Source organism: Sorex araneus, chromosome X (assembly GCF_027595985.1).
Source record: "Sorex araneus isolate mSorAra2 chromosome X, mSorAra2.pri, whole genome shotgun sequence".
NCBI lineage: Eukaryota > Metazoa > Chordata > Mammalia > Eulipotyphla > Soricidae > Sorex > Sorex araneus.
The window spans coordinates 130,485,162-130,497,225 of record NC_073313.1 but is presented as its reverse complement, the minus strand read 5'-3'; the positions used below and the strand labels follow the sequence as shown (position 1 = coordinate 130,497,225).

Genomic DNA, 12,064 nt, shown 5'->3' with positions numbered 1-12,064 from the left:
AGAATAATTGGACTCTTTTGTGGGATATAAAAAGACCATAATATGATACTAATATTCAAGGACAGTAGAAACAAGGGTCAGAGTAATTGGTTCCCAGTTGAAATCCTGCTTCAAGTCCTTGGGGAAAAGACAGTTGTTATAGAGAAGGGAACACTATGAAAAAGATAGTTGGAAGTGATCGCTATGGATAAGAACTAAGTGCTGAAAGTAGGTAGAGAGAGAGAGAGAGAGAGAGAGAGAGAGAGAGAGAGAGAGAGAGAGAGAAGGCAGGCTGTGTGGAGATGGAGGATCGGAAGGAAAAGGGGGTATTGGTAGTGGTAGTGGGAAATGTACACTGGTGGAAGGATGGGTGTTGGAGAATTGTATGTCTAAAACCCAATCATGAGCAGCCTTGTATCTCTGTATGTCATGGTGATTCAGTGAAAAATAAATAATAATAATAATAAATAAAAACTAATTTTTAAAAAAGAATGTGGGCTCTAGTTTGTGAAAATGAGTTTGAAAAAATTCACTCCCAGCTCTCCTTTTCTCTCACAAATGATTACATGTTACAATAAACTAAATAACAAATGTTATTTAGTTCTATCACACTAAATGTGTGATAGAACTCATTTAGACACAAGTTGTCTACTATCTTTCCTCATGAAAGATATGACTCACATTTAGAATGTCTTAGGTATGTTCCAACCTTATCACCTTTAGAGAATTTTTCATGTTTTTTTTCTTTTTGCTTTTTGGGTCACACCCAGTGATGCACAGGGGTTACTCCTGGCGCATGCACTCAGGAATTACTCCTGGCGGTGCTCAGGGGACCATATGGGATGCTGGGAATCAAACCCGGGTCGGCCACGTGCAAGGCAAATGCCCTACCTGCTGTGCTATCACTTCAGCCCCCTTCATGTTTTTTTTGTACAAATCAGGTTCAGAGAGACTATAAATGTATCTTTAATAAGCATACATTTAAAGGTAATAGAAAATTTCTATATATAATATTTCTTAAATATACTCTTCAAATTGGGCTAGAGTGATAGCACAGTGATAGGGCGTTAGCCTTTCACGCAGCCAACCCATGTTCAATTCCTCCGCCCCTCTTGGAGAGCCTGGCAAGCTACCGAGAATATCACGCCCGCACGGCAGAGCCTGGCAAGCTACCCATGGCGCATTCGATATGCCAAAAAGAGTAACAATAAGTCTCACAATGAGAGATGTTACTGGTTCCCGCTCGAACAAATCGATGCGCAATGGGATTACAGTGATTCCTCAAATTAAATATTAAAATAATCAAACAATAGCTTAAAATTCCTCATTTTTAAAATAAAATTCTGCTTAGCAGAAGGAATTCTACTAAAGTTTATTTCAAAACTGTAAGAATTTCTGATTTTTCAATCTGATCAAATATCACTAGTTTATAATCTCTATTCTGCCTTGTAGAAATTTTCCATATTTCTAAATGCCCCCAAACTAGCTTTATAGTGTAGGATGGAGATAATTTTGAAACAATTATTTAAGAACCAAATTTCTGAGGATTTTTTTTATTCTTGGTTTTGGGCCACATCTGGCAGTCATATGAGATCAGCCTCCTACAAGGCATGCGCCTTACCTGCTGTACTATCTTTCCAGCCCTGAGAACTCAAATCTCTGCATAACTTTTAAAAAAGGTGAACAACAAATAAACACATAGACAAATAAAATATTGATTTATTTCACTAAGGTCATATTCAGTCTCTACTGAACTTCAACTAAAGTCACCTGGTCAATAAAATACCAGCTTTAGTGTGTTTGGCTTTTATTCTTAGTCTATTAAACTGGTCATATAGAGATATCATAATTCATTGGAGTTATAATATTATTTCTACATAGTATTTTCACCAAAGAGGTATATTTAAGTGAGAGAAATGAATAGTTCTGAAATCACTAAAGTTGAATTGGCTCTGGGTAGCAGGGGATAAGTTTGAAAAGATCTCTTTTTTTTCCCTTCAGTCCATTATAAGTGGCTGACTCATTAACAAAGAATAAGCTCCCTGGATTCCTCCTGGAGGGGAGGGGTGAAAAATGGAGCTTTCCTGCTGGTCCTAGGGATATTTATGTCTCTGACACTGCTAGGGTCTTCCCAAGACCCCAGAATGGAAGTTTTAGGAATTGAGGCCTTATTTTTCATACCTGTGAGTAGCAACAATCTATACCTGTCTTTAATTTGCTTAGACTAGATCCCCAGTGTTGGCCTGATTGACATTTCAATTCCCTTCATGTTATCTCTAGCCAAAACCCTTTGTTGGACTGTGAACAAAGAGATCATCGGAGAAAGGTTTCCTCCTTGGGGGTTGATTTTCTTCTATAGTCCTTCAGAACCTTAACATTCTTTTACTGGTGGGTTTCCCTTGTGTCCTTCCCACTGAGGTCAGTGGCTCCTAGGACATACAAGAGAGGGGTACATCATCATCACAGGACCAAACATTCATACAGAGGTTAAACAGTACAGCCCTCCTAGTAGAGATTTTTCCCAAAGAGCATACCTCCACAGGAGATTTCCTCCTTCCTCTTGAAGTTCTTCGCTGCATCATCATCCCTTTGTGGCTGCCACTTAAAGATGCCAGTGGAGATCCTGGGTGACATGTGAAGTGGAAAGGAGAGAAGAGGCAGACTTGAGAAGGAAATCTACCACTTTCTCTCTATCTACCTCTGCCACCCCAGGAACTGCTTGGGAAATCTAGGGCTAGTAAGAGTCTGCTGTGGCAGAAATGTCATTTGCATTTCTATATTAACTATAGCACAACTCACAATAGTGAGAATCTGGAAACAATCCAAGTCTCGGAGAGCAGACACTGGACAAAGAAACCATGGTACATCTACACAATGGAATAATACACAACCACCAGGAAAAATGAAGTAATGAAATTCATCTATAAATGGATGGACATGGATACTACCTTGCTGAGTGAAATGAATCAGAAGGAGAGGGACAGATATAGAATGATAGTACTCATTTGTAGGACACAAAAAAAACATCGCATGAGATTATTATTCAAGGACAGTAGAAACAAGCGCCAGGAAGACTGACCTATGGTTGGAAGCTTGCCACAAATGTGTGTGGAGTGAGGTGGGGTGGAGTGGAGAGTGAGGGCAGTTAGGATAGAGAATGGTAGTAGGGAATGATCATTCTGGACAAGAATTGAGTACTGAGAGTAGATAAAGGGATATACATATTAAACTTTCAGAACCTGTACTGAAAACTAGAATGTACAGAAAGGGAGAGAGGCAGAGCAAGAGTCCTATTTCCCAGGGCTTGTGGGTCTTCGCCTTTCTGTCAATTTCGGAAGAAGCCAAGCAGTGACGTATAACAGATTTTATTTGGAAGTTTTGAGTAAGGGTACAAAGAGAGAGAATAATGCCCTCAAGACAGAACTTGGACTTCTCCAAAGTTGGAAAGAGTCCCAGTACCAATCCCAGCATCAAAGTATGAAGGTTTGAAAGTATATATCTCAAGATGGGAGACAGGTGCTCAGGTACCACCTGCAGACAGCAGCAACACATGAGCACAAGCAGCACACCGACTCAGACAGCATATGTGCCAAAATCTGAACAGTTCAAAGTTATATACCTTTATTAAACAAATGAGGTAATATGCTATAGAAATTTTATTCAAGGGGGCTGAAGTGATAGCACAGCGGGTAGGGCGTTTGCCTTACATGCGGCCAACCTGGGTTCAATTCCCAGCATCCCATATTGTCCCTTGAGCACTGGCAGGAGTAGTTTCTGAGTGCAGAGCCAGGAGTAACCCTGTGCATCACTGGATGTGACCCGAAAGCAATATATATATATATATATATATATATATATATATATATATATACCCAAAATACTACAAACAATTTCATTGAAACGTGGGTGGAAGTACTTAACAATGAAGACATAGCAGTGGACAACAGACACATAAAATTTGCTCATCAAAACTTATTATCAAAGACTTATCATCAAAATGACAAGATCACCTCAGACCAGTAAGAACTGCCTATATCCCAAAACAGCCAGAAACAGTACATGCTGACAGGAGGGAGGATATAGGAATCCTCTATTACTATTGATAAAAATGCAATTTGAATTAGCCTATATGCAAAACTGTATCTACATACTAAAAATAATAAAAATAGACTTACTATAAGATCCAGGAATTATGCTTCTAAGCTTGTATCCCAAGAATTAAAAAAAACACTAATATATAAATATGCATGCATACATGTGATCGTTGCAGTGGTATTTATAGTACACGGAATCTATAATCAATCCAAGTACCCCACAACAGAGGAGTGGATAAAAAAAGATGTGGTCTGTATACACAATAAAATGCTACTGATCTATTAGAAAAGATGAAATATGGATTTTTGTTACAATCCGGATGGAAATGGAAGTTGGTGTGCTAAGCCATTAAATCAGAGAAAGAAAAACAAGTAGCTAAGATCTCATTCAGAGAGAGAGATAAGTGGAAGAGACAATGTTCACTGAAGCAAACCATTAAACCCTCATCACACAAATAAGGTGTCAAGGGGAGGAGATGTGGGCTAAAACAATCCAATGAATTGTGGTAAGTTTTATTCACATTTTGGTGGTAGGCATGGTGTGGTAAGGTAGTACCCCTAAAACATATATCACATACTTGTAAAACAATTTTACCTTAATGAAAGATAAATAAAAACCTAAAAGGCCAGAAAGATAGTATAGAGGTTAAGGTGTTTGCTTTGCACTGGTCAATTCTGTTCCCAGATACTACATATGGTCTAGCACTGTCAGGAGATTCCAGCACTGCCAGGAGTGATCCCTGGACGTATAAATATATATGCACATACATATGCGTTAGGGAGTTAAATAAAGAATATTAGCAAGTATTTGAGTAGAAAAGGAGGAGGAATTCTCCAAAGTCAACTATACATACCAATTAAAAATGCAACTGAAAAATAATAAAGATGATTAAGCTTTAAAAAATATAAACTATAAAAAACTAGATATTAATTTAGCCTATTGAGTCTAAGAATGTTGCCTTAAGGCAATGCTTTTTGGGGTGATGTCCTTCTCTTGCCTTCTTTTTCCCAGGATCTTTCCATCTTGGTAGTATCAATAAAGGGTATTTGGCGGGGGGGGGGGGGGGGTTGGGGGGATGACTAGAAGAAGTGTTGCATGCTATGAACACAGGATTTTTTCTACAGACAGATGGGGAAAATTCCTATCCAAGACAATTTCCACAAACTAAGGAGAGATGTTTTTGGAAAACCTGAGTTGATCTTAAACTTACAGAACTCTTCTCTGAAAAGAACTTATAGTTGAGAATTCAAGTTGAAATTAGTGATTGTGTAAAATATCTAAAATTTATGTGCTGACTTCATCTACAAATATTAATTATGCATTTTGTACTGATTCTTCCGCTTTTATCTTTTAAACTGAAATTTTATAAGTTTTTTAATTATGGAGGCAGCGCACCTCAATAATTTTGTGGTACAGAATACTATTAAAATCTATTTTATGATTCTCCAATCATTAAAATAGCATGACTGGAACAGTTAAAAGAAGTCCTTGCCCACTGGTGGGGGGAAATGCTACCAAGACGTGGTAGTTTAGTAGAATAAGGGAAAAGACCAAACAGGGCCCTGAGTTTTCTTTGATCCTGTGATCATTCAACTCCGCACTGGGAATCTCTTACAGCTGTCACTGTTGACCTTCCAGTGCACTCAAGAAAGTATACAACCTGTGCCCCAGTTCACAGACAAAAATGACTTTGGAAATGAGACTTTTTCCAACGTTTATGGAAGTTTTCACCTACCTCATAGCTTACTTCTTTGATGTTGAAATCGGCAGCCTAAAAAATATATATATACATGATGTTTCAGGATAAAATGTCCAAACATGAGGAAAGAAAAAAAAAAAACCTAGAAAACATAAAAAAAAAAATTTTTTTTCTTCTTTTAAAAAAAAAAAAATCTTGGCACTCGGCACGCGGGAAGTTCCTTAGCAAGGTTCCGGGTTTCCTCCTGCCCCGCCCGCCAGCCCGCCCTAGCACGGCGTTGTTGCTTGCCGGGGTCGGTGTGTCCTGCAGAGTGCAATCCTTGTCCATCCCCGCGCGCTCTGCCCCCCGCTCCTGACTCCGCCCCTCATCGGGCCGGAACCACCTCGCGTCTGAGCTGACCCAGTGCACCTCTGCCAGCCCGTCCTTCCGGACCTGCTGCGACAGTCTCAGGCTGCCGAAGTCACCGCGCGTCACTCGGTCCGTACCCAGTGGGCATCTGGGGTCTCTGGGCGGTGTCCGGCGGCCCGCGCTCGTGTCTGTCTGTCTCTCTGTCCGATCCGCCGCCGGCAGCCTGCCGGCCGGCCCTCGCGCGCCCTGTGTCCAGTCCTCGCTGTCGCTGACGCCGGCTCTGTGCCGCGGCCTTGGCCGCTTAGACCAAGCGTGGCCGGCCGGGCAGCCGGCGGAGGAATGCCCCGTTTTCTTTCGGCCGTGCCCCTGTTGAGATAATTTGCAGCCCACGGGAGCCTCACGGCCTAGATCTAAGCGAAAACAGCAAAGCAGAGCAACAGAAAGAGAGAAAGCAGAAAAGAAAGAAAGAAAGAAAAACGGGGAGACAGGCCCTCTGTCAGCAGTGTTCGATGTGGGGAGCCAGACAGCTGCTTGAGGATGTCTGAGAATGTCACAGGGACATGTATTTCCTACTACTATCTTTTGAGACTGATTTTAAATATGAATGAGTGGAAATGATCATGCCCTGTAAGGCTTCGCTGTGGGAAGGGGGGGCGGGTGGAGGGGGGGATGCTTTTTGTTTTATGTGTTTGTTCTGAGCTTGCTGACCAGCTGTTTCCCAACTTCATTTTCTCAGCTTCAACACTGATTCTGGGTCGGCTTCTATCTTCCTTTGGCACTGCCCTTTTCTGTTCCTGACCATAGCTTAGAGAAAGCAGCTTTCTCTCTCTCTCTCTCTCTCTCTCTCTCTCTCTCTCTCTCTCTCTCTCTCTCTCTCTCTCTCTCTCCTCTCTCTCCTCTCCTCTCTCCTCTCTCTGTCTCTTCCTCGTCTCCTGTCTCCTCTCTCTCTGCTCTCTCTCCTCCTCTCCTTTCTCCTCTCTGTCTCTCTCTCCTCTCTCATTCTCTGCTCTCTCTCTCCTCTCCTCTCCTCTCCTCTCCTCTCTCCTCTCTGTCTCTCTCTCCTCTCCTCTCTCCTCTCTCTCTCTGCTCTGTCTCTCTCTCTCTCTCCTCTCCTCTCCTCTCCTCTCCTCTCCTCTCCTCTCCTCTCCTCTCCTCTCCTCTCCTCTCCTCTCCTCTCCTCTCCTCTCCTCTCCTCTCCTCTCCTCTCCTCTCTTCTCTCTCTTCTTCTCTCTCCTTTCTCTCTGCTTGCTCTCTCTCCTTCTCTCTCTCTCTCCCTCTCTTTCTCTCTCTCTCCCCAGACAGCATTCTCCTGGTACTCAGAAAGATGGGAAGTGGGGAGCCTAATCCTGCTGGTAAGAAAAAGAAGTACCTAAAGGCTGCTCTTTACGTGGGTGACTTGGATCCAGATGTCACTGAAGACATGCTATATAAGAAGTTCAGACCTGCTGGCCCTCTACGTTTCACCAGAATCTGTCGCGACCCTGTGACCCGCAATCCTCTGGGCTATGGCTATGTTAACTTCCGTTTTCCTGCTGATGCAGAGTGGGCCCTGAACACCATGAACTTTGATTTGATTAATGGCAAACCATGCCGCCTGATGTGGTCTCAGCCGGACGACCGCTTAAGAAAATCTGGAGTTGGAAATATATTCATCAAAAACCTGGACAAGTCCATAGACAATAGGGCCCTTTTTTATTTATTTTCTGCTTTTGGCAACATTCTCTCCTGCAAAGTCGTATGCGATGATAATGTTTCTAAGGGTTATGCCTATGTTCACTTTGACAGCTTAGCTGCGGCCAATCGCGCCATCTGGCACATGAATGGAGTAAGACTTAACAACCGCCAGGTGTATGTTGGCCGATTCAAATTTCCAGAAGAGAGGGCAGCTGAAGTCAGAACCAGGGATAGAGCAACTTTCACCAATGTTTTCGTTAAAAACTTTGGAGATGATATGGATGACGACAAACTGAAGGAGATTTTCAGTGAATATGGGCCAACTGAGAGTGTTAAGGTAATAAGGGATGACTTTGGGCAATCTAAAGGCTTTGGCTTTGTGAGATATGAAACGCACGAGGCAGCCCAAAAAGCTGTGCTAGACCTCCATGGAAAATCCATTGATGGGAAAATCCTATATGTAGGGCGAGCACAGAAGAAAATCGAACGCCTGGCTGAATTAAGACGAAGATTTGAACGGTTAAGATTAAAAGAAAGAAGCCGGCCTCTGGGGGTGCCAATCTACATTAAGAACCTAGATGAGACCATTGATGACGAAAAACTGAAGGAGGAATTTTCTTCCTTTGGATCAATTAGCCGAGCCAAAGTTATGCTGGAAGTAGGGCAAAGCAAAGGGTTTGGGGTCATTTGCTTCTCTTCCTTTGAGGAGGCAACCAAAGCAGTGAAGGAGATGAATGGTCGTGTAGTGGGCTCCAAGCCTGTGCATGTCACCCTGGGCCAAACCAGGCGCAGGTGGTGAGAAAAAGAATTTTGTTTGTTTCAGCCTTAAACTGATGCCTGCTTAGTTTGGGCTACTTTGTGATAAGAGATTATTTTATGCCAAACCCAGTTTGTTTGCTTTTTTTTAAGTGGATGCTTTCTTTTGGGAAAAAAAAAACAACTAGAAGACTTGGTTTGTTTTAGTGAAGAACATAATTTCTAATTTTAAAATTGTCATTTTGTACTATTTTTTATATAATATCCTTAGGAGTTCTTAAAATAAAGTTTATTCCTCCTCTCATTTTTCTGAAAAGTAGTCAATACTATAGATAAGTATATTTCCTTCCTTATTTCAGAAATAACACCATACTTAGTTACTTCTATAAAAATGTTCTCAAAATGAATCTTAGGAATATATCACAGTGAAAGTATTTAGTTTGCTTTAAAAAAAATCATTGGGGGCATGTATACTATCTAATTTACAGTTTTGCATAATTCCATTTTAAATTACTATTTAAAATTGATATAATTTTAAAAACATGTTTTCCTCTTCCCTTTATTTATGATTTAAATAATAATATATTATTACTATCTTTATTTGGGGGCCACAGCTGGCAGTGCTCAGGGTTTACTCCCTGCTCAATGCTCAGAGATCATTCCTGATAGAGCTCGGGGGACCATATGGGGTGCCAGGGATTGAACCTGGGTCAACTGTGTGCAAGGCAAGCACCTTACCCCCAACTTGGGATACCATCTTTTAATGTTGGGGGTTTTCTTTATTAAGTTTGTGCCCAGAGAAGTAACTATATTAGTGTTTTCTCAAGAATTTAGAAATTTAATATTAAAAGGCAATGATTATTTAAATTTTGAGTTACATCTTAAAAACCTTTCCTGAGATATTTAGCTAAATAAGAAAGATCTATAACTGTACTGGGTTAACTTTACATTTGGATACTTTAAGATGTTTTGCCTTCAACTTTTAATAAGTTTCAAAATGAAAGATAAATATTCCATTTAATGATATTTAAAAGCAACTGTGAAGAACATCTATTGAACTTGCCTTTACCTTTAAATTGTTGGATATACCCTATGATATTATTCACAGATGTCTTGAAGTTAAGAAAAGTGTTACTTCTCAGTTAAATCATATGGCTCCATCTATTACATATGCGTTATTAATCCAATATAGTTCTCTTTATGTATGGCTGCTTGGATGTTTTAACAAATGCTATGGTCTATATTGTAGTTGCATTATTTAGCGTGTAATTTCTATATTACACTTACTGTTTATTTCACTTACAGTTCCCTCCTGCTTCCAACTACTTTCTATCTGTATGTCAATTTTTCTTATGTGTTTTTAGATTGCCTTTATTTTAATATATGCCAGTTCAAATCCAATTTTACTGGAGAAATAAATGTAAAATTTAAGTAATTGCTTTTTAAAAATAGAACACATTACAGATCCAACTATAATAATGTGTTGTCTCTACTCTGGGTGGTCTTTTTCTGGCTTATGTAGGATGTTTGCTTCATACATAATATTACATAAATATATGATTTTGTTAGTATTTTTGTCAGCTATTTACCATACAGTGAAAAAAAGCTGTTTCTCTGTTATTATTGAGCTGCAAAGGACATTATATTTATTATCAAATATTTCAAAATGTAAGCCACTGTTTTGATTGATTATATACAAAATAGATATTCATTGAAAATGTATACCATGCAAAATTTATAAATAAGGAAGTACATTCCCATGGTTCAGAGATAGTCAGTGTTAATATTTTCTTTCTTTTCTTCCTTCAGTTTTGGGGCCTTATCCCGGTGGTGCTTAGGGGCTACTCCTGACTCTGTAATCAGGGGTAACTCCTGGCAGTGCCAAGTATTAAACCAGGATAGGCAGCATGAAAGACAAGTGCTGTAGCTCTGAATTATCTTTGGGCCCACTGCTAACATTTTCAATGCATGAAATCATTCTTTGCTTTTTTTCTGTATATGCACATACTATTACCAAAAATACTATGTATTGTTACTTTTTATATTTTTCAGTGAGAACATTGCTTCATGTTAATATATTAATCTGTATCATCATTTTAATGATAGCATAGTATTCCATTATGTACTAATGCTTATCAAAGTGGTTCATTAACAAATATAATTTGTTTTTCACTGTATTTTATATTTGTAAATAATGCTGTGACAAACCTCCTTGCTTAAAATCAGTGTTATATGGACTTGAGAAAAATAATCAATAATCTATAGCATGCAAAAGATTAAACCTACTAGAAATATTAAAATGCACATATTGGTATATGTATCAAAAATTTGAAACACATTCAAGATACATTCATTGAAATTTACAAAAAAAGCTCAAAGCTAATGTGAAATAATTTTCTTATGCTTTACACCATTGTGACCATTAAAAGTATATGAAAATAATGCAACTCTGAATAAAATTTAAAGGAGTTACATTGGTAGTTATTTATCATATGTGCTTTATGTTCTTTTAACTCATTACCAGATTTTGTTTGAATTTATAAATTGAAGCTTCAGTGTTACCCTATAAACTTTACAAATGCTTTGACTCAATATAAATATAAACATTTCTAGAAGGTAAAAATCCTCTAATATAAGAATACATTTTTGGAAACTATGTTATTACTATTTTTGTATTTTCAAACAGTATGAGAAGAAAAACATAAAATATGCCAGAAGTATATTAAGTAGACATGCTGGAACATTTCATACCATTGAAGTAACTATAAGTTAACTTGGGCAAATGCAGGGGGAACTTTGAAACAAAGATGATCTGTTTGAACATAAGCACCTGGTTTACTTTTTAATCATAAGCCTTTATTAGCTGTATTTAATTGATTTTAAATAGTTAAGGTTTCCAAGGAGGAGTAAAACAACTGAATTGCTTAAATCAGTGACAAATAATTTTTAAAAGGTTCATTAATTAGCAAAAGATACTTTTTTAAAAACTCGGTATGGCTACACCCTCAATTGTCAGCTTAAGAATAGACTTTTGATATATTTTTGTTTGGGGGGACAGGTCTGCTTTCTTGGTTTTTTGGGTCACACCCAATTGTCCTCTGTACTCAGGGATCACTCATGAGCAGCTCAAGGGACCATATACAGTGCTGGAAATCTAGTCCTGACCACCTTACTCTCTGTACTGTCTCTCTGATCCTTTCTACTTTTTGTTCTAATATTTTTATTTTTTAGCTTTAAAAAATCACCACTTGTACAAATTTAAATGTTTCTATGGAGAAGAAAATTAGAAAAGCATTCCTTTGTGGTTGCAAATAAACAATTAAAATTTATATTAGGAGGGTTTTTCTGTATAGGATGCTTCACACATACCTCTCTGTCTGCATTTGGCTATAGGAAAAGTGAAATGTTACATATCTATATGAGAGTTTTATTTTTGCTTTTTAACCATTTTATTGAAATACCATGCTTTACAGTACTGTTAATCACACTTTTCATACACACATCGTTCAATAC

At 38.8% G+C, this 12,064-nt stretch overlaps 1 protein-coding gene across 1 annotated transcript; it reads left to right on the top strand.

Moving 5' to 3' along the window:
• Positions 1–7,315: 7,315 nt before the first annotated feature.
• On the top strand, positions 7,316–11,128 carry PABPC5 (poly(A) binding protein cytoplasmic 5). Its single transcript, XM_004611645.2, has one exon. The coding sequence runs from the start codon at positions 7,446–7,448 to the stop codon at positions 8,592–8,594; it is 1,149 nt and encodes a 382-aa protein (XP_004611702.1). The 5' UTR covers positions 7,316–7,445; the 3' UTR covers positions 8,595–11,128.
• The last annotated feature ends 936 nt before the right edge of the window (positions 11,129–12,064 follow it).

Coding starts and splice junctions, on each gene's coding strand:
- PABPC5 (XM_004611645.2), top strand. CDS start 7,446: ATGGGAAGTGGGGAGCCTAATCCTGCTGGTAAGAAAAAGAAGTACCTA.